The 23467-nt window shown below is 37.1% G+C and overlaps 1 protein-coding gene across 1 annotated transcript in view; it reads left to right on the top strand.

Annotated features, from left to right (window-relative positions):
* The window catches only part of LOC5577407 (adenylosuccinate synthetase), a 66492-nt gene that overhangs the window by 28485 nt on the left and 14540 nt on the right, over window positions 1–23467 (top strand). Inside the window, exons 2-3 of the mRNA XM_001656438.2 lie at window positions 14447–14549; window positions 21065–21344. Coding sequence (XP_001656488.1) covers window positions 14447–14549; window positions 21065–21344 — 383 coding nt within the window. The remainder of the gene's footprint in view (window positions 1–14446; window positions 14550–21064; window positions 21345–23467) is intronic.

The following is a 23467-nucleotide window of genomic DNA, read 5'->3' as shown; positions in this document are numbered from 1 at the left end:
GTTTGACGTTCGCTTAGTCGACAAAAACACCACAGGGGTTTTGGATCGACCACTGGGGTTGTTCCTATCTGACATTTCGTAAGGGACACGGAAAACAAAATACGCCCAAAATTTGAGTTTAAGCCAAAGGATGTGACAAAATCTAAAAAAATGTTTTTTGGGCTTAAACCAACGGAAAACATTAGAAAATTGAGTAAACATGTGTTTTTGGCCTAAATTTAAGCGTTTGGCACTAAAATCGGGACAGGGCTTTAGGACCCTATTGCAGCCTTATCGCAGACAAAATCGATGTAAGTGTTGAAGTTCAGGGCGATCGTCGAACATCACTCGTAGATGCTCTAGTGAACGCATCTGAACCACTCTGCAATTGCAGATCAATACAACCTTATTATTGGGAAAAATGTCAAATGTCTTGTGGCACTTCCGCTGTGACTTATCTGGCTAGTTTTGTGCAAAACTTGTATCGCCTACCAGCACTTGCTTTCCGATATAACTTCTCAGCGAACTGCACAAGTAGTGGGAGCTCGACAATATCCTCTCAACTGACGCTGTTGAACGCATTCTTGTCGCCAATCGTCACAGAACCGATAACCTCTACAATCCATTACAGTCGAATTTCGTTCGTTGCACTATGTTTAATTGCACTACGTTTTAAGGTGAAGTAGACCATCATTGAAATTTGTACTGAGCATCGATGATTGTGGCTAATTCGTCTAACGATTGCGAATTGAAGAAAATCACTTGGTTTTGCACTGACATAGCTGAAAAAGTATCAGCATACTTTCTGCATGTAAGCGCAAGTAGTGATACTTTTCTGAATCAATATTATTTATGATGACTGAGTTTTATCACTTTGAAATTGTATGCTGCAAAATCAACATGGCTGTCAAAACGAATGACGGGCTACTTAGCCTTAAAGAAAATCACTTGGTTTTGCACTGACATAACTGAAAGAGTATCAGCATACTTTCTAAATGTAAGCGCAAGTAGTGATACTTTTTTGAATCAATATTACCTTTGTTGACTGAGTTTTATAACTTTGAAATTGCGAACCGCAAAATCAACATGGCTGCCAAAACAAATGACGGGCTACTTTGCTTTAAGGCTAAGTAGCCCGTCATTCGTTTTGGCAACAATGATGACTTTTCAGCTTGCATTTCAAAGTGATAAAACTCAGTCTTGATAGTTTACATTGACTTGAAAAAGTATCACTGTACGCGCTTACATGCGTAAAGTATGCTGATACTTTTTCAGCTGTGTCAGTGCAAAACCAACTGATTTTCTTTGATTCGAAATCGTGAGATGAATTAGCAACAGTCATCAGCGACGCGCACAACTTTCAATGACGGCCTACTTCGCCTTAATTGGGCTCCCGTTAGGTGCCAACCTAAAACGAAGGAAAACGTCACTTTCTGCCATAAAACGGAATTAGTCAATGTTGGTAGCTTTGGTTTTCTTTTGTTCTAGATTATTTGACAACTCAAAACTCAGTCCGATAAGTGAAAGTCTTGCACTAGGTGGGCTACAGCTTCAGTGCAACCAACGACAGTTGACTGTACATTGCTCTGCGCTTTGGACAGCTTTTCGAACTGCATTCACCGTCAAATAGTGATAAATTGGCATTTGGCCACGCTATTCACCAGTTCAAAACAAAGCCATGCCGAAGATGTCTGGACCCTGGTTTTGATATCTTTACGGTATCTACTAGGAAGCTTAGTTGATGTTGGCAGCTGAATCCAGCTTTTTACGCTAGCTATAAAACTACTGAACTTGAAATACGCTATATTTCATCTACCAAATGTCAAAATTTGCCGGATGTACATTTTGATGTATTTAAGCTATCTGAATTCAATAAAACTATCTTTTAATATGAGTAAAATAGATTTATCATTAATTTTACCATTATACTACAAGGTTTTGACACAATGCGTCATTTAATTGGAATTTCGCTGTGTCCTCCTATAATTGTTTTACACTCTGTTATGGCCATGCCGAGACAGTCTCTCTGCTCTAAATCACAATTCACAGAATTTATTGCAATTTTAATAGCCATTCCAGGAATATTGCAAAAATATTAAAAATCTGATAAAAACTCTAGCATTCGGGTGTGAATGGAATTCCAATTATTAATCTCTTGGAACTCTGTGGGTATCTTTGAAACGGTATTTATGTAAGAATCTATGAGATTTCGGATGGATTCCTGCGAATTATTGTGTCAATATTAGGAGTTCTGAAAATCAAGCTTTGAAGTTGTTGTAAAAACCTTTAAGATTCCGTTGATCTCCAGTTCCGTTGGAATTCCAGAGCAAAGCTTTAAGATAGACCTTTTGAATGTCGGTAAATATTTTCTAGATTTCAATGGGATTTTTTTGTGAAATCGATAAGAATTTTAATAATTTCAAAAGGAATTCTGTTGTTTTAGGGAAGATCCTCTTTGAATTCTAGTCACTGGTAATCATCGGAGTCACTACAATTCCCATAAAAATCTTCTACATTCTTGAAATACTATCTAAGGATACTATCAGAAACACCGCCGAAATAACGAAAATATCACAGAAACATTTAGAGTTTCCGGAATTCAACATGCTATTAAGAGCATCAAATTTCTACCGCAATTTTACCAGATTCTCAGTACTGGTGCTAGGAAGTATGTGGCTCCTAGTTTAATAGCTGTAATTTCAAGATCTTTTCATTGATTTTAAGCCAACATTAAAGAAATCACAGGCCTTGGCGAAAACCGAAAACCTTCCAGAAAATTCTTTGATGTACCATCATCATAAAATCATACACATAAAGAGAATACCAGACTAATCGCAAAATTACACTACAAATCTTGTCAAATTACAGCACCTTCATGATTTTGTGTCGCGTAATCGATTAGATTCCATGCATTGCCTTCATATGCATGATTTTATCAATTTTATGCGTCACTCTGAATGGATTTTTCTTAACGTGCAGCATCAGTGACTTCTACCCGTATGTAGTAAAAGCTCATGTTCGAAAGCAGTACGTACTGCATGTTCGAAAGGCTTTTTATTCATACCAAAAATGTGGTAAACTTTGTGGATTTTGTTTTTAAGTAGATGCTACATGTGGTAAAGTTCAACGCTTTTTATTCATACCACCCAATGTGTAAGTACTGGCGCTTTCATTATTATAAAAAAAACAATAACGGCGCTGGGGGATGGGAAGGAAATGTTGACGTGTTACATGCTTTATGCAAGCCGAGGATTCTTCTGCCTTTCCACAAGACGCGAAATAAAAAAGGTATCACAGTGCCATCTATGCGGCGAAATTTCCAACTAATTTGTATCATCAAATTAAAGTACAAATAAATCCAAGATAAGTCGCTTTTGAAATCAACCCGAAAAAAATGCACTCCTAAAGCGCTAGAGGTTTTGCCTGGCTTAATTATGTTCCCAGTCCAGTGTGTGCTGTTAATTTCTTGTCACTAAATCGTACGCTAGCGTGATACCGATTAACAGATGAATATGCAAGTTGTACTCCCGTCATTCATCTTGGATCATCAGGTAGGTGAACATTTGATCCGGTGTTGCAAAAACTGGCCTGGCAAGGAGTTTTCAAAGATGAATTTTGTGAGTTTGTTCCGAGCTGCAGCTTATGCGCCAATATTGATCAATTATTGGCCAGATTGTCTTCCGAACGTATCGTATATTCGCATTACCTTTCCCATCAACATTCCACAGCATCTCGTAACACCTCTGGCCAGGGCATTCTGAGAAAATTAAGAGTATCTCTCGCTTATTACCCACTGTAATAATCAATAATTAATCATATCCGCAGCACATCATGAGAGTCTATTTATCATCTTCTGCTGCATCTTTTATTATTATTATTTATTCAAATACGTAACTCAAGATTCACATCTTCTAATGTTACATTCTAGGTAAATGGTGGATTTGACATTGAGTTTACTAAATAATTTAGATTTAGATTTACAAATAATGAAATTACTGGTATCTTATTCGAAGTGCTCAAAAATTCTCCTTCTAAAGTTTACTAATCCACTAGGTTGAATCATGGTTACATCATTGGGTAGGGAATTCCAGAAAGCGACACCTCTCACGAAAAATGTACCACCATATTTAGCAGTGCGATGACGTGGAATAACGAATTTCTTGGATCGACTTCCTCGGAAAACAGACAATTTCTCAAATAAATAACCAGGCATTTTATTGTTTACAAGGTTAAACATAAATAAGCAGCATCTCGTTTTACAAAAATTATCAAACGAGCAGCCTATTAAAAGATGCTGTAAAAGAGATACATGAGACATTCTTCCTAGACCGTACACAAAACGTACACAGTTATTGAGCGCAACACGCATTTTTTGTACAGCGAATGCAGATGATTGCATGAGCCAAAGATCGCATGCAATAAAATAAGGTAAAATTAAGCTTTTGAAAAGTTTTATTTTAACTTCCGTTTTAAGGAAAGCCGCTTTTAATTGGAGCGTTCTTAATTTAGCATATATTTTTCCACATTGACTCAAGATAACAGAATCCCATTCAAAATTAGATTTAATATTGAAACCAAGAGTCACAGCAGTTTCCACATATTTTAGAGATACATTGTTGAGTTTTATATCAGGTTTCACTTGTCTTTGATTACTGGTACTTATAAACATAGCATGTGATTTATTAGTATTCAACGAAAGTTTATTTTTTGTAGCCCATTTGAATATGGAATCTAGGTCTTCATTGATTTTGCGAACGGAAGCATCGGAGTGTTCTATGTATACTTGTACATCATCCGCAAAAATGTGAACATAGCAGTGTTTCAAGATGGATGGAAGATCGTTAATATATAGAGAAAATAATATTGGACCCAATATAGACCCCTGAGGTACCCCTGAGGCAGTATGTAGGAATTTAGAAAAAACTCCATTATTGAGAACTGTTTGAAATCTATTCTCTAAATATGATTTTATAAGATTCACTGCATCAAAAGAAAATCCATATATTTGTCGTAGTTTTCTACACATTATGCTATGAGAAACGGTGTCGAAGGCTTTAGAAAAATCCAATAGGACTAGCAGCACCGGTTTTCCTTGATCTAAAATTATACCAATATCATCCAGTACCTTAAGCATCACTGTTTTTGTGCTGTGCTTTGCGCGATATCCAGATTGAAAACATGAAAGCATATTGTGTTCGTTAATATAACCACAAATCTGTTTTTTAATATTTTTTTCGAAATCCTTTGATAGGGCGCAAAGTATGCTAATGGGGCGCAATTAATTGTTAATTGAGTTTATTGAAGCTTTCTTTTTTATAGGAATTATTTTAGCTTTTTTCCAAGCGGTGGGGTATTGACTAGATCTTAAGATTGCATTAAACAAGTGAACAATTGGGTTAATTATCAGAGGTGAAACCATTTTTATAAATTTAAGGGGTATATTGTCGAGTCCAACAGCGTTCGATTTTATTTCGTATAAAGAGTTGATAACATCAACATCACTGATTTCATAAAAATGAAAAGAACCCCACGCTGAACCAGTACTACATGGGGTAGAATCAATTGAACTTGAAAAATTTTTGTAAAAGCAATCGTTAATATAATATCTGTGATTGAAATAAAACACCTACCCCCAATGATAAAGAATCGAGAAAAATGATTGTTATCATCGCTCTTTCTTTTGGCTATCGTTTGCTGCTGTTATTTATCAGGTCGATCATGGACCGATACAGATAGGATGTTTTTCATCACTCGCTTTGATCGTGCTTCGAAATCAAATAAGAACGAATTCTACAATGCCTGCCTATGAACGGTCGTAGAGTTCTCTGCATTTTTCTTTAGAAGGTATTCAATCAATAATTTCTTCTCATTCCTCAACATTCGCAAAGACGTGGCCCAGGATAGCTCTCTACTGTTGAAGGATTCGTCAATCTTGTCTAAGAGTCAAGAGTTAGTCCCAAATCTTTGACTTCGGTAACGAGCAGGAACTAGGTAACTCTCATACGACGGCCTAGGACTGTATTAACTACAAATTTGTGAGAATTCCTTAAAGCAAATCTTGCTGTCGGCACTCTCCTTAGGCCTTATTCAGACTCTCTGTGAAAGAGGTCCTCCATGTGATTTTGCGGCTTATCGTTCGTTGACGCGTTACGCTGATTAGATTGTAGTTTAAGAACTTGCCCTTCATTTCTAACACACAGATTCAGTAACTTACCGGTTAACTCACTTCATTTCATTTCAACTCCCCATTCTGCTCTGTCGCCACTAGTGTAGTAGATGTGGTACTGACGATGGTCAGTCAGTTCGAAGTTAAGGATAGCAATTCACGGTATTCATCAGGTACTTTCAACATCTCTGTATCGTTCAAGCTATAATCAAGAAGAAGTTAAACAAACCTCCATTGTGAAACTCCTACTTAGAACTGCGCAATGCTCTTGCGCCTCAGCTCCGAGCGTCACCAAATGTTCCAATTTAGAACATTTGGGAACCACTGAAACTAACAGAGCTATTATACCCAACTGCGTGTGTAGAGTAGCCTATACGCGTATTGTAGAATGGTAATCTACGACAACGTAAGCGCCAGTTGAGTAGTAATCTCGGCAGTGTTACGTCATTTCTACATGCCGGAGGTCTACTATCAATTAACTGAACTTAATACATGTGTTATATACTGATTCAAAACGAGCACGTCGATGTTGCATGGTTGACGTCGTTTCACTAACGTGCGCTTACTACAATCGAGCCTCCCGCTTCGATTGGTAATACCTTTTCCTGATTGAACTGGACTAGTTGGGTTTAGTTTGGACTGATGATCAATAGCTTATCGCACAGGATTTTCTTATTCAGAAATGACTTCATAAGCTGTTTACCATACCCCATGTGGTCCATATGCAGCCATAACTGGTAATAGATCCTAAGCTAAAGGTACATTGCGTTAAGCTTCTACGAACCATCAAACGTAACATTTCTGCAACACATTTGACTTTTTCTTTCACTCAAACTGAGGGAAATCATTGCCAACTACACTATAGCTATAAGCGCCACTGTACACCCACAATATGTTTTCGACCGATGGTTCTCGGATTGTGCTGGTAAAATTATATACTGATTATTTTTCGCCTCTTAGAAATAACGATAATTTATTTAATAAACATTCGCCCACGGCTTTTTCTGCGTTTGCAATCAGTTCGTAGATTAAAACAGGGTTGTCAGTTGAATGCCTTTCTCTACTACAATTCTATAGTTTACAGGGATCAACGAATAATTTGAATCACTGTGTTAGACTTGCGTCCATACCAAAAGAGGTTTTGCATATTTTTTGTGCTCCGTCCTCAAATTACCTATGGCTTTAGGGAACTTTTAGCTTAAGCGATCAACATCATAGTTTTGTTGAATACATTGATTGTAAGTAACAAAAAGGGAAATTATTTTCACGATTGATTGCATTGCTTTGGAGTTACTGTCCAAACTTTAGTAGCAAAGGCTTTCATATAACCTCCTTGAGATGGTAATTTGTGCAGCTTTATCACATATTAAACCCTCCTCTTAATCATAGATATTGTGCGATATTCTTAAAACCAGAGTGATTAACGAGAAACGCTCTACATGAGTAGATGACTAAGCAATGCTTAGTAAGTGTACATACCTACTGAAACATTTGGTTTTATCTAAAACAGCTGCTCAGATGGTTAACATATTCCTTTTTTTTCACCACGCCTGTTGGGATATCCCAACCTCCTCCCTCTGCACATTGGTCGATCTCTGTTCGTTCAATGTCGGGCGTGTCGATAGTCACGTGGTGGTGGTATTGTAATTCGCAAACAAACAAAAAATAGACCAAGCGGAGGGTCACCGGGGTACGATATGAAGACACCATCTCTCAGGTTGGCGTTGTTCCAAAAATACTCTTGACGAGCGAGTGTGGGTTGCCTGGGAAATGTACATGAGAAAAATTGGATGGTAGCTTAGAGCTCTAACGCTTGAAAAAATGGATTACAGTTTTGTCCCGAATTCAGAACAAGGCTAATTTTTCAAACACTTTTTGACCGGCGATTTCGTCCTGGCCAGATAGACACATGGGATCACCCTAAGATTCTTAATTTATACATATGTGTCTATGCAAACGTTAATTTGTTTTTTTTTTCAAAAACATGAACAATTACTCCATGAACTGTTCTAAGAGTTCTGACTAACAATATACTGGAAAGTTCAGAGGAATTTCTCCAAGTCCTCGTCTTTGTCAACGTAATAGCAATCGCCTCGCTATTCTAACATTACTAACGTAACAACCACACTTGTATTTTCTTCTAAAATTACACCACATACAAACAGACGTAACACTCCTGATTTTTTCAGCAACCACACTAATTTCAAATTTTTATATCACATATCTCACAACTAGGGGCGCGTATCGTTTTCCTTCGTATTTGACGTCTCACACAAGCACCATCGGCATTAGCCTGGGACACGGTTATATGAAAAATTTAGATTCTCGCTCCATTCCACTTTTTGGATTGCATTTAGGTCCCATAACAACTGTGCAAAATTTAAGCTCGATCGGTGAAACTATATTTACGCGCAGGCCGTTCAAAGTGTGTATGGGATTTACTATGGGAAAACTTACTTTAGCAAAAAAAATCGCCAGAGGTCGCCCATTGACCTCTATAAACATTCTGAACACAGATCTATACCTATTCAGATCTTCTACGATGAACAACATTGTCGAAAACCGCAAAGCAATCCGATGCTTGTGAAAAGTTATTCAATGAAAACCTATTAGCAAGGCGACGTTGATTAACACGTAAAGGAATAACAATAATAACAAAATTGGACAAAACAAGCTGAAATTTTGCATAGTCTTATTTATTTTCCGAGTCCCCCAATAGTCTTTCCAAGTAACATTGGAAGCTGAATGGCAGCTTATTAATCTAAAATGCTATATATATACAGCTCATTTCAGCTCGTTTATTCAGCAATATTACTTGGGCTTCCAGGAATTCCTCTACATACCATTTTAGAAATTTTCTCACGCGAGAGGGAACTCTCGTCCAAGAATTACACGCAAAATTCCTTTTAAATAATTCCTTTTTTCTTCTTAAAAAAAATCATTTGATTTTCTTCTATCTTATAAAATTCCATAAGATATTTGTTAGGTATTGCTATTTCAACTTTCAACTCATTCATGGATCCCTCAAGATCCCTCGTAAGTTTTTTCTCTATTGATGAAAAGTAACTATGGACTCTTAAAACAATATCTAGGGATACCTTTTACAAATCCATCCGGGAAAAGCGGGAAAAATCCGGGAATAACAGGTGACCAATCAATTGTCGAGTGATTTCTTGAGAATTTCAGGAGGATTTGCGGAACGATTCGCGATGAATTTCTGGAAGAATCCCAACAAAATTTATGGACGTATTTCAAAGGGATTTCCGGAAGAATTTTAGGAAATTTTCTGGAAGTATACGAAAAAGGGATGTATGCATCTCAGAAAAATTTCCAGGAGAATCCTTGTAGTAGAAGAATCTCAGGAGCATTCACCGAAAAATAACCCGAAGAATTCCAGCAGGATTTCCGGGAGAATCGTGAAGAGATTACTGGACAAATCCCAGATGGTTGTCCGGAAGAATCCTCGAATAATACTCCGAAAAATGTCAGCAGGACTTTTGGAAGATTTTTCGAGAAGATTTACGCAAGAATTGCGGAGACATTTCCGGAAAAATCTCCGAAGGTTTTGTGGAAGCTACCCAGAACGATTTCTTGAAGAATTCCAGGAAATGTTTTGAAAAAAACATCTGAAATTACTCCAACAGAATACCTTAAAGAATCTTAGAAGCATTTTCGAAAGAACTCCAGATGAATTTTCGTAAAAAAGGTATTTCAGAAAAAAATACGGTTTGTTTCAATTTCCACACATGCTTGTCACTCGTACTTCTCAACATGTTTAACTTTCAGTGAATTGGTAAACAGATAGATTAGGCTCTTCAAAGTACTACAAGAAGGGAATATAGGGATTCTTGTCAACATTATTGGTGAGATTCTTGCTAGATTTTCATTCAGATTCATAGCAATTTTTTATGAGGAACTTTGCTGCAATCCTTACGGATATCGAACCGATAATTGATCAATTTCTCGATAATTATTTTTGACAGATCACTAAAAAGGTTATCTGTAGATTGCTATTTTGGTTTTTACTGGGTATTTGAATAGACCTTTGGCTGATTTTGCTTGAAATTCTAAGTAGAAAGCAGAAACCAAGAAAATATTTGACAAGTTTCTTGATTATTGATGATACTGATCCTTGGTGAAGCCTAATCTCGATAACTAATTAGAGTAATCTTCGATCTATGACATAGGTCTTATGTGGCCCCTGAAGAGATTTTGTATGGGTTTCTCCATATTCACAGCGAATTCTTCTTATCATCCCCAATAAATTTCTGGAAATAAATTTCATTCATGGCAAGCTCTTTGATGAATAAATGAATAGCGAGATCATTTCGGTATTCTTAGCCAGAGTTTTTTTTAAGTTCTTCACGCGATTTTTGGGAGATGAAATTTTTGATTAATATCAGAAGTGTTAGTCAACTTTACAGGAGATCAAAAAAAGTATTTGGGGTAATCTTTCCTTGGATTCAGCATGAGTTCCACCAGATCAAGTATTTCAAGAAACCATTGTCATGGGACAAGTCTAACGCATAGTTCCGCATAGCATTCTCAGAAAGTAATAGATTGACTATTGAGCTTTGCTCTTTCGTGGAATCATAAATTAAATCTGTCTTCATTTACTTTGATTCTTAATCACATGCGTTGTTCCAAAGGTTTTACAACTGGCACGCACGTTAAAATATATGCTTTTCGGTATTTTTTGTGCCAACTGTAATGATTTTAAACGATGTGGCTGGAAATTAAGATATCTATACATAGTAGAGACAAATGTTATACAAGTACAAAATTGGATGTACACTGGAAATTAAAATTCACACATTCATCTTTTTTCTATGTTAAATAGTAGAGATGGTTGGGTTTCACATTTTTCAAACCCGAACCCGACCCGTACCCGACTTATTTTATTTCTTAAAACCCGGACTCGACCCGAACCCGAGACTGTAATTGAAAAGCAAACCCGGACCCGACCCGAACCCGAAAAATTTTCGCTGTTCAAACCCGAACCGAACCCGAGACCCGAAAAAGTTTTCTAAGAAAAACCCGAATAGAACCCGAGTTTAAAAGACGATAAATTCATCGTTTCTGATGCATAGGGATGCTTTTAGATTGTTACTCTGTTCACCATTCTCACCAAACCCGACCCAAACCCGACTAAACCCGACTTTTTTCAAGCCCGAACCCGACCCGTACCCGATAACTTTGTAGCCTTCAAACCCTACCCGAACCCGAACCCGAAAAATTTTAAATTTTCAAACCCGAACCGACGGGTTCGGGTCGGGTTTCGGGTTTGAAAACCCGAGACCCGACCATCTCTATTAAATAGTAATCACCCTGTGTATTATTCAAACATCTCTTTGAAGTTTATATGAGTTCTAGTGGGCGGATGATCTTTATATTATCTTTTATTTCAACAAATAGTTTATATCATTTTGTTCAAAAAAATTTCGAAAATTAAACCATTTGAGGTTTATAGTACTTTATGAATATAATTAAAAAAAGTTCACAAATAAGTTAGTTAAAATCATCCAAATTCGAATGAAAAAAAAAAAAAAACAAAATATCAAGTGCAAAGATTATTTTGTAAATTTTTTGGGTAACCGGAAAAAATCCGAAAATTATAAAATAATTTTTTTTCCAAAAAAATACCTTAAAATTTCCAATTCAAGAAATTCCCAAGAAAATTATTCATGACATTTTATAAACTTTTTTTCGCATTGAAAATTGCATTGTATAATATAGGCCACCAGAAGCAGTTTTACCCATATTCTTCACTTCGGTTCTTAAATTGGTCAATCACATTGATTTTATATTATAGGATGGTCAAATTAGGAAGACCCTAGAAGAAATAGGTACATGGAAGTTAAAACTATAAGAAAAATTATTGTTTTCTTTCTTTTTTCGAATTAATTTGATGGATTAAATTAATATAACTCGCTCATATGAATACTAACCACTAAAAATTTCATACTAATTTTATTCCACCACGAGACAAAAACGCAAAACTAATTTTGAGGAAAGTTCGTATTGTGTCCTCCTTAGCCATGGATCGTATCACCGACCAAAGCTGACACCCAGATCTTTTTCCTTTTAAGGTGAAGATGAATCGAAGCCAATCCTAAAATTTTCAAGAGCACGAATCTGGAGAACTAGACATCAGTTTGAGCTGAAAACTTAATCGATTGGTCACTAGCTGGTGGTATTTTTTGTTCGATCGAAGTTCCGATCAATCACGGAGTATCAACCATTATTGACATGTACAATCAGTCCATGCGCTATGCTATGCTTTCCAAATGCTTGGCCATATCCACATTACCCGCGAAGCAAACAAATTGATGGGATTAGTTGAAGATCGTTCCTGGACTGTCAAATCGGATAACTGGATAACCCTTTTTAGTGCAATTCTAAACAATAGGCACAAATGAACATCACATTGCATTGTCGTAACCATCGACGACTATTGCTTTGCACATCATCCATGCTCAATCTGATAAATCTTGTAAGTTTCCCGGAAAGCTGTTCTCATCCACTATCTTCCCCAGTTTTTTTAAAGACACCGACACGTTAATGCTTTCAGTCAGTGGACGATTTGTCCTTTGAAGGAAACACCACACTAGTCAACGGACTAGCATGCAACGCCCAGTGGCACAGTCGAAATACGTTTCTGACGAAAAGTTTTCCGGACTGAAGCGGGAATCGAACCCACACACCTTGACTCGATTATTATTCTTGAGCCGTTAAAACTAACGTAGACATTTCCTCGTTGGTCTTGCCCTTCATTGCATGCGCCTTCAGCACCAATCAGATGTCCATCAAAGTGCTGCTTGCACCTATCAATCACCTTACGTTCCATTATTAAAATGCTGCCATCCCTATCCTTTCTCATCTCGGCACCCGACACAAAGCTTTTACGGGATGCGACGTTGCTTTCAGCTGTGGTTTAATCAAGCTCCACCGTCTTCCGGCAATGCAGAAACTAGTTGCTTCGCGTTTACAATGGTGCCATACGACTGCCTTAGCAGCTCTAGATCTACGCAAAGGGGGCGTCGGTACCGTACGCTGTTAAATAGGGAGAGGTCTGGGAGAAACTTCAGCATTACCAGGTAGTCCTCGTGGTTGGCTTGACACTGACATCGATAATGTCGTAGAAGTACCCTTCATTGATGCGTAATAGGTTAATTAATTTACCCTTCATTGGTCAAAACGTGATCTATTCCATTTCCTGATGTGATCTCCAGAGTATTAGTACGGGAGGTTAACCGATCAGAGAATTACAACAGAATTGTAACATATTTTGTTATTCAGTTAGCACGTTTTTTTTTCTAACAAATATATTATAATCTCGGATAGTTAGAAGTTAAAATAACAAACATTATAACAAAATTTCGACTACATTTATCAAAATTGTAACAAAATATGTTATAATTCCAAGCTTTCTACCATAATCGTAGAATCGACCTGACACTATTGTCCAATTTTTACCGCACCCACTTTTCGCTATGTATTCGACCTGCTGCCGTCGTTTGAATTTGCGCGAATTCTAGTTGAAACCTTTGACCACCGACCGACCGACCGACCGACCGGTTGGGTAGGACGACCATCATCATGTCCATCATCCCCTCAATCGACTATGACGACAAGATTCAAGCGGTTTTGTTTACAGCTTCCGAACCGATTGAGTGATTTTATTTTTAACACCTACATTACATATGTTCCCAAGTTCTTGGTCTGTCGAAAGCATCACAATCTGGGGATGTATACGACAATCTCATTAAGTCGATATTGAGTAGACTACAGCGAAAAATAAATAGTAATGTCACGTAATTTTCGATGTACATCATGCGTCGTGAATTTTGTGTTAAATTACATTCAAATTATTATAAAATAGTATAAAAAACGTGATTGGTTGACTTACGTCGTTTCATGCATTATATTACAATGATTCGGATGTAACTCGAATGATGTGTATCGAAAACAACGTGAAATTACAGTATTTTTTAATATTCATTGATTCATGAAAACTTTACATGTATACCCTCCTTTGCTCCAGGGGGTGACGTTCTTCTTTTTCATCTTCATCTTTTAAACATTTTTAAGTTAAAATTGAATGCATATTCATCGAAGTTTGCATAATTCTGTAATAACTCATGAATTTCTTTCATTCTCACATTTGTCTTCAATTGAAATTTAAATATTTATTTTTCTCTGTGTACAATATGGAAAACCCACGTGTCATACTTAATCTGATTTTGATCGAATAAATTTGAACCATTTATTGATTTTCGCTTTCGTTTTTATACCTTTCAGGGAGGAAACAATGCAGGACACACCGTCGTAGTCAACGGAAAGGATTTCGACTTTCACTTGCTGCCCAGTGGAATCATCAATGATAAGTGCACATCAATTATCGGTGAGTATATTTGGTACCTCCCCAAAGCCCTTACCCCTTGAACAGCCGGTACGTTCCATCATATCGATCTAATAGTTATTCGATGTAAGCATTGTTGGGCAAAGCTTCGTCGTAGCATCGCAAATCGCGACTGACAATGGTGAAAACTTGTTCTTCGAAGCTATTTGCATTAGCACATCAAGGTCAAACCCAAACCGTTGCCCTTGCTCAGACTTTTTTGCGCGCTTAGTTTATTAAATATGGCTCTAAACATTATCGACCAAATTTGGCGGAAACAATCAAGTTTGACGTTGAAAACGCAAAGCATGGAAAAGATGATACACGTTTATATCTCGGGTTTGCTTTCGCTATCGCACCCCGGTGAAGGCTGTTCACTATTAAGTTGAATGAGTTTTTATCATGATTTAACAAGTTGGAAAGTTGACAAACAATAATGTGAGCGGGTCATGACGCACACCGTGATGTTTGATCATAAAGTTGATTTATATTCCTTTGAGTTGTGTCGGGTTACAGAAAACATCGCTTGAACGAGAGCCATCCACAGTGACAGATAAAAACTGTGCAAACTGGTAATTTTGCAGTTGAAAATTATTAAGTTTAAAAAGTTATCTACTTGATTTAAAGTTTAAATTTAAGGTTACTTTGCACCGAGTTGAGTTTAAAGAACGATTATGTTCTACTTGTCTGTTGGTGACAAAATTAACAATATTTTAAATTTTATATTTAGAGTAAGTTGGACCAAAGGTCGTCCGTCCTTAATGAAAAAACCAATAATGTCCGAGAAAATTCAACCTAATTTTTATAAAAGTTAGTTATTGTCACTTGAATATGTAGCCATAGTATTTCGTGCGCTACTGTATAACGACATCATAATATTTGCTTACTCGTCGAAAACTTTTCTTGAATTTCAAGAAAAACAGTTGTTTATAATAGCGTGACTGGAACGAATGCTGGATACATGGTTTGTTTTATAATATGCTGGCGCCCTTTGTGACCATAGTCGATTTGTGCGTCTTCACTTATTTTCATGATATGATCAAATACATTTTTTAAATAAGAATAACATAAAGAAGTTAGAAAGGAACACCATGTTCTGGTTGATCGTTGCAAATGTAGAAAAACAGAGAATATGATCATCAAAATTTACACCGAGACGATTTTAAAAATATGTAATAAAATGGGATTTTCATAATAATATGATCACCAAAGTGAAATTGTATAATTAATGAAACAGCGCTATGCTTTTCATCTCTTTTCATGTCTGTGGCAAAGCAAGAAAGTGTCTTGTAGATCTATGTTATAACTTTTTTTAGTATAAATTCAAATATGACATTATTTTCTTATATCTAGGTGTTCTGTGTTGTTAGGCAACACTATCATCCTAATTTGATAAAATTGCATTAAGTTTTTATTAACATTTTGTTAACAACATATCACATTTCATTTGTCATAGCAGTTCATAAGTTGATTTCACCTGCAAATAAGAGAAAACAGGCGCTTTCAATCAACTAAACCTATCATAATCTAAATATATAACGCATTAATCATGCCAATAGAAGATTGCAACGATGTTGGTCTTAAATTATTAATAATTTTATTTGACAATTGTTCCAATGTTTCTATATTGGATATTTTATGTAACTATTAGTATTATAGCAGGGAGGGCACGGTGTCTTTTTCAAGTAACTTAATAACAAAAAAATCAGTATGCCTTTAATTTGGACCGATGAAAGCCAAGACCATTCTTTTTAATTTGCTGCTAAAATCAAAATAATCTATCGGGGGGTCTAGTGCAACTTTTTTTTTGAAGAGTTGTTTGTAATATCATATTAAATGCACCGTACATTTGTAAATTTAAGTAAATAGTAAACTATTGAAACGGATTTAGATGGAAATGGTGCAAAAATCAAGTGTCAATATCTTGTTGACTATACTCTAGACCTAAAAATTTACATACATGAGCCCGAATTGCCCACATTTCCTTTCATTCATTGTTAAAATTTGTATTGCTTTTACAACTAAGTTGGCATACTTACAATACAAGTATATTATTCATCTTTCTGACTTGGTTCAGGGACAAACGATCGAAAGAACAAAAAGTCGAAAGACAAAAGGTCGGAAGGCAAATGGTCCAAAATGCAAAAGGTCGAAAGGCAAAACGTCGAAAATGATTCGAATTATGGGAAGTTTAATCATCTTTGAAAGAAGATTTTTGACTATTTGCTTTTTGCACCTTCTGTCATAGATTCCAAAATATTGACAAGTTCACATTTGTATTAATGACACAATTGCAATAGCATTGCAATGCTGACACTATTGTCCTTTTGTTTGTTGTGAGAATTGACAGAATATTGCTTACACATTAATGCTTCAAGTGAACATTTTGCCCTTTGAAGGAAGCACAACACCAGAAAACGGACCAGTATGCAACATCCAGTAGCACAGTCGGAAAACACTCCTCACGAAAAGCTTACAGGTTTGAAGCGAGAATCGAACCCGCCCTCCTTGACACGAGGCGACTAAATTCCTAAAAACACTAATTCCAGGGGCCTGAAGCCTACGTGGCCAATTTATTTACAGTTTCAATCTTAAGGTATATCCTATATTCCGTGAAAAAAAAATTGAAAAAAAAAATATTGCTCTAGCCCTTGACCGATTATTATCGTTTCAGTTGCAAATGAAAGGTCACAATCATGGCTTTCTTGTGTCAAAATTTCAGACATGCCGATTTTTTTGTTTTGAAATTGCTCTACGAAACACACCGTGAGGGAGCTTCAGAATCGTTTTCAAAATTTTATTTTGAATCCTCTACAGAGCTTACTTCTTGATACTACAACAGCTAGTCCATATTGGTACAGCATACAACATGACTGGCCTGAAAATTTGTTTGAATATCAAAAGCTTGTTCTTAAGACAAAGTTTTGATTTTCTATTAATAAAGGGATAGAGACATTTTACATATTTGTTATATTTGGCTTGAATACCCTCAATGTGATTTTTGAAAGTTAAATTCTTATCTAGCATGAGCCCTAGATAATTGACTTCATCTGACCAATTTATTGGAAGCCCTCTCATCGTGTCTACTTGAAGGTTTCAAATAAAGAGCTTTTGGTTTATGTGGGAATATTATTAGTTGAGTTTTGGAAGCATTAGGAGAAATCTTCCATTTTTGCAAGTATGAAGAAAAAATATCCAAACTTTTTTGCAATCGACTACATATTACACGCAGACCTCGTCCTTTGGCGGAGAGGCCTGTGTCATCCGCAAACAAAGATTTTTGACAAACCTGAGATAACTCAGGTAAGTCACATGTGAGAATATTATACACTATTGGTTGAAACCAAATGCTGTCTTGAGGAACACCAGTTCTTACAGGAAGTCTTTGAGACCTGGAGTTCTGATAATTAACCTGAAGTGTACGATTTAACAGATAACTTTGAATTATTCTTTAACTTTACAATCAAACCTTCATGCCAAACACTGTCGAATGCTTTTTCTATGTCTAGAAGTGCAAGACCAGTAGAATAGCCTTCAGATTTGTTGGAATGGATCAAATTTGTTACACGTAAAAGTTGATGAGTGGTCGAATGTCCATGGCGGAATCCGAACTGTTCATTGGCAAAAATTGAATTTTCGGTGATGTGGACCATCATCCTGTTCAAAATGACCTTTTCAAAAAATTTGCTGATGGAGGAAAGCAAACTGATTAGACGATAGCTAGAAGCTTCTGCAGGGCTTTTGTCTGGTTTTAAAATTGGTACAACCTTAGCATTTTTCCATTTACCAGGAAAATATGCCAACAGAAAACATTTGTTGAATATATTAACTAAGAATGATAAGCTACTTTCTGGAAGTTTCTTGATGAGGATGTAGAAAATTCGATCATCACCCGGAGCTTTCATATATTTGAAATTTCTAATTATAGTTCTCACTTCTTCCAAATCAATCTCCCAGGAAGTTTCGAAAACGTTCTCTTGATTGAGAATATTTTCGAAGTCCTGAGTAACTTGATTTTCTATTGGACTAGTAAGTCCTCAATTAAAATAGTGCGTTTTGAGTTTTTGAGCTTTTCGCAATTAGTTAGTTATAATTTATTTTCCTCTTTCAATGCCGGTATTGGCTTCTGAGGTTTTTTTTTAAATTTTTTTGATAATTTCCAAAAGGGCTCAGAGCCAGGGTCCAATTAGGAAATTTTATTTTCAAAATTTTTGTATCTTAATTGTGAAAATCGTTTTTTTGATTTCTTCAAATCCTGCCATATAATGTTCATAGCAGGATCGCGAGTGCGTTGAAATTGCCTTCTCCTCACGTTTTTAAGACGGATCAAGAGTTTAAGATCGTCGTCTATAATCACGGATTCACATTTTGAAATTGCAATGTTCCTGGCTTCAACAATGGAATTTGTTAAAGTTTCAAGAGCATTGTCAATATCAAGTTTTGTTTGTAAAGAAATGTTAACATCAAGATTAGAGCCAATATACGTTTCATATATATTCCAGTCGGCTCTAAAATAATTGAAAGTGGAGCTGATAGGGTCAATTTTCGCAACTCAGTTTGGAGCAAATTAATTTGCTGTCAGAGCATTGAAAAGGCAAATAGGCAGCTATGAATGTATATTTACCAAGCTGGGTAGATCCATTCGAAATTAAAAGATTTGAACGGCTGCCCGATAGAACAAAATTAGTTTGTGAATGAGCATGAATATATTCTTCCTGATTCTGAATCAAGCGATCGTTGACTGAAAAATGAGCACCGTTCAACACTACCAGGGGAATTCCGGCTACGAAAAACGTTGCCGTTCACCTGCCTGGTACGAGCCTAGACGATTCGATTACGCGAAGGACAATCCCAAAAGTTAGACTTATGATTGCCCCCGCATTTTGCGCATACAAACTTTTTGGTATCTTCTTTCACAGGACACACGTTCTTAGCGTGAAAAGAACCTCCGCAAATCATGCATTTAGCATCCATGCGGCAATGTTTTGTTCCATGACCCCACCCCACACCGACGGCACTGAGTCACTTGAGAGACTTGAGAGACCTTTCAAGACGACCTGGAACATATGTTCAGTTTTGTCGCCATAAGTAAAACATTTTGCATCTTCTCTTCTAGATGTTTATGATAAAATTCGTGATCTTTAAGAGTTTTCGACAAAAGCGACAGTCTCCTTTTTTGAGATTTGGAAGCAAAGCTTGATTCTCTTAATGGAGTTTAAGATCCCCTGCCTAAATCCCCCAAATTCGGAACACTGACCACAATAGGCGACACTCTTTGTTTCCCCATTTGAATCAAAGATCCTGGGCTGCTTCGATTTCATGTTAGGAAAATTTGTCTAATGCATCGAATTGATTACTCATTTCGATGCAAACATTTCACCCGTTAAACCCCAATTTTAAAATCTACTTTTTTGGAAGGATGTTGTGAACTCAGAGATTTAGTTTTAAAATATTTTAGGTTCAGACTTTCCAGTTTAACGCAATCACATTTGGATATGTGTTATGTAAATATTTTACATTACCAATTATTAGTTATTCATTTTAGGATTTTCGAAGTAGTGATACACTCAGCGTAGTGTAATTTTCTATTTCATGATTTCAACAAACCATTTCATTGCTCATACGTTAAATTAGTTTTAAATTCAGACAAATTGCCCGAGGAATTGTTCGCCACCCACAAAAATAACAATTCCAGTGCCATTCCATCACATGGTTCGTTATCTTATAATTAACAGTCTCCACCCACCGTGCCTGATAGGCAAACACTACAGATCTCAATTAGTCTTAATTAGAGACTAAATAAGCATGCTTCTGTGGTGCTGGCAAGTACAAAAACGGTCAACTAATGAACTGCCCCTGTGAATGCGAACCTGACCTTGACCGCCAAAACGACGAAACTTTGCCCGTAAACGAACGTAGTCAGAAATGGTCAATGGAGTTGTATTTTCATCCGTTAGTAGTACATAACTATATTAATTTATATCTTTGCTTGCGGGTTGTTCAAACAGGGGAAATGGGTGGAAATTGGCCAAATTTTGACCGTGGCCCTGCCGGTGCTGTCATCGATTTTATTAAGATGAACGGTGTCATTAATGGTCTTCATCTGCTTAGCTGTTGATGCGAGCGAGTGAACTAATGATAGCCGAATTTAGGGGAAATTGGGGTCAAATCGTCATGTGGGGCAAGATGGCCGATAGTTGTTAAATTAAACCATTTTTACGTGTAACAAAAATAAAATAATATTATGTTCATAAAATGTATGTCTACTTGTTAACAGAAAAACGAAACTTCTCATCTTGTTACATATTTAGGTCATATTGCCTCGCATGGCAGTTATGCCTCACTTTCCCTCAGAATTTCATTGCAAGGCACAACGTGCTGTGCCAAAAACGTTGGTACTGTATTTTGCTATTATAGGTATTTTTATCAGAGTTGAATGTACTGTGAATTTGTTGTAATGAAAAATTCAAATTAGTAAAATTACTGATGTATGTCATAACTTGTTCTTCTATTTGCAGGAAATGGCGTTGTAATTCACCTGCCCGGATTATTCGATGAGTTGGCCAAGAATGAAGCCAAGGGTCTCACGAACTGGGAATCGCGGCTTGTCATTTCCAACCGTGCCCATCTGGTGTTCGATCTGCATCAGCAGGTGGATGGTCTGCAGGAAGCCGAGAAGGGAGGAAAGTCTTTGGGAACCACCAAGAAGGGCATCGGCCCATGCTACTCGAGCAAAGCCACCCGCAATGGAATCCGAGTGTCGGACTTGCTGGGAGACTTCAAGGTGTTCAGCGAAAAGTAAGTTCTACTGAATGGCAGGGCTGGTAGCGAATCACTTTTTTTTAAGTCAATCACTATAAAGTATAACTAAATTCACTTTCTCCGGCAATAAGTCACTATTTTCCCTATTTTTAAATATTTCGAGCAAAAATTATGAGAAAATTTTTTATATAAGATATTTTTAAGTTGAATCAAGTTTTATGTAAGATCATCCCTAATACCGTGCGGGATCAAAGTCCGTACACCTAAGAAATGAATCTAAATCCGTCTACTTCATACAAAACGCCTACTATTTGTATGAAGTGTACGGATTTTTAGCCTGTACGGATTTCGGTCCCCCTAGTGGGTATCTATGGTATTCTTCTTTAAAAGAAATTTGGATATCTCGTGATGGATAATGGGACATTTATTTATCAAACAATACCTTTGAAAATACGCTCTAATCCTTTAAGGCCCAAGTAATGCAAACAGGACGAAAGTTCATGGGCTTAAGTTGAAACAGCTTGGAATCAAAATTCAATGTTTCAAAATTTTGAATTTTGAATTTGAATTTATTTATTTAGGTTTACATCAACAGACTATGTATAGTCCCAATGATATTAAAAATAAAAACAAAAATACATATTATATAACAAAACAAACATGACAAAACATTGAATATAAAAAAGTCAAGATCGTAAAACATTTCAAACTTAAAATATGTCTTCAGTCCCTCTGGCCAGCGAAAAAGCTAGAAAATTTACGACGAAGCATATTTCGTGTCAGATGGAAATCGAAGATCGACGCCACACGATTAAAAACACGTTGCAGACCATGAACAGCATTGCTCAATCCATAATTGGTGCGACGAAATGGAAGCCTCATCATCGAACTATTCCGCAGTGGACGAGGTTGCACGTTCAGATGCATTTGTTGCAGGATAGCTTCGCAATCGATTCTTCCGTTTAGAGTATCGACGACGGTTAAAGCTCTACAAACGTCTCTTCGAATTCGCAAAGGTTGCAAGTCGATCAGTTGGCAGCGGCTCTCGTAACTCGGAAGGCGTAAAGGGTCTCTCCAAGGTAGCCTCCGAAGTGCAAAACGAAGAAATCTCCGTTGAACTGATTCGATTCGCTCGCATCCGTTGTTGTAGTTCGGACTCCAGACCGCAGACCCATATTCCAATGTTGCTCGAACGAGGGAACAGTATAACGCTTTCAGGCAATAGATGTCGGTAAAGTTCTTTGCAGTTCTAAAGACGAAGCCAAGCGTTCTTGATGCTTTATCGACAATATAAGCGATATGATGGGAGAATGTCAGTTGCGAATCCAACTGAACACCCAAATCCTTAACGCACTGCACTCGTTCGATTGGCGTATCAAAAATGCTATACTCGAAGATTATCGGCTGTTTCTTCCGTGAAAAAGTGATTACGGAGCATTTTGCTGGATTGACGACTAGTCGGTTGAGATCACACCATCCAGCGAAGACGTTTATCTGGTCCTGGAGATAACGGCAATCTTCAATTGAGCATATTCGCAGAAAAATTTTTAGGTCGTCTGCGAACGTCAGTCGACGCCCTTCCACAACAAAGTGTACGTCGTTAAAATACAAAAGGAAAATCAACGGACCCAGATGACTGCCTTGTGGTATGCCTGATGACGCGTAAAAGCAGGGTGATCGATATTCTCCTAAAGCTACCACTAATTGACGATCGGTGAGGTAAGAGCGGAACCATCTCAAAAGGCTACCTCCAACTCCAAGCCTATCGAGTTTGGCGATTGCAATTTCGTGGTTTAGCTTATCGAATGCCGCAGATAGATCGGTGTAAATCACGTCCGTCTGGGCCCGAACATTCATACTCTCAGTGATGTACGACGTAAGGCATAGCAGGTTGGTAGTAGTAGAACGGCCGATAGTGAATCCATGTTGATCAGCACTCAAATACTGTCTGCAGTGTGCGCTTAGCGAATCCATGACCACCAGCTCGAACAGCTTAGCTACAGCATTCAACGATGTAATCCCACGATAGTTGTTAACGTCACGCTTGCTTCCTTTCTTATACACGGGAAACATTTCGGCTGTTTTCCAGCAAGTCGGAAATGTACCGCTGGTTAGCGAAAGCTGAAATACCTTGAGAAGCGGTTCCAACAAGCTGCCGA

This window comes from Aedes aegypti, chromosome 1 (genome assembly GCF_002204515.2).
Source record: "Aedes aegypti strain LVP_AGWG chromosome 1, AaegL5.0 Primary Assembly, whole genome shotgun sequence".
In the NCBI taxonomy this organism is placed as follows: Eukaryota; Metazoa; Arthropoda; class Insecta; order Diptera; family Culicidae; genus Aedes; species Aedes aegypti.
The sequence above is the reverse complement of the archived record's forward strand: the minus strand, read 5'-3'. Positions and strand labels throughout refer to the sequence as shown.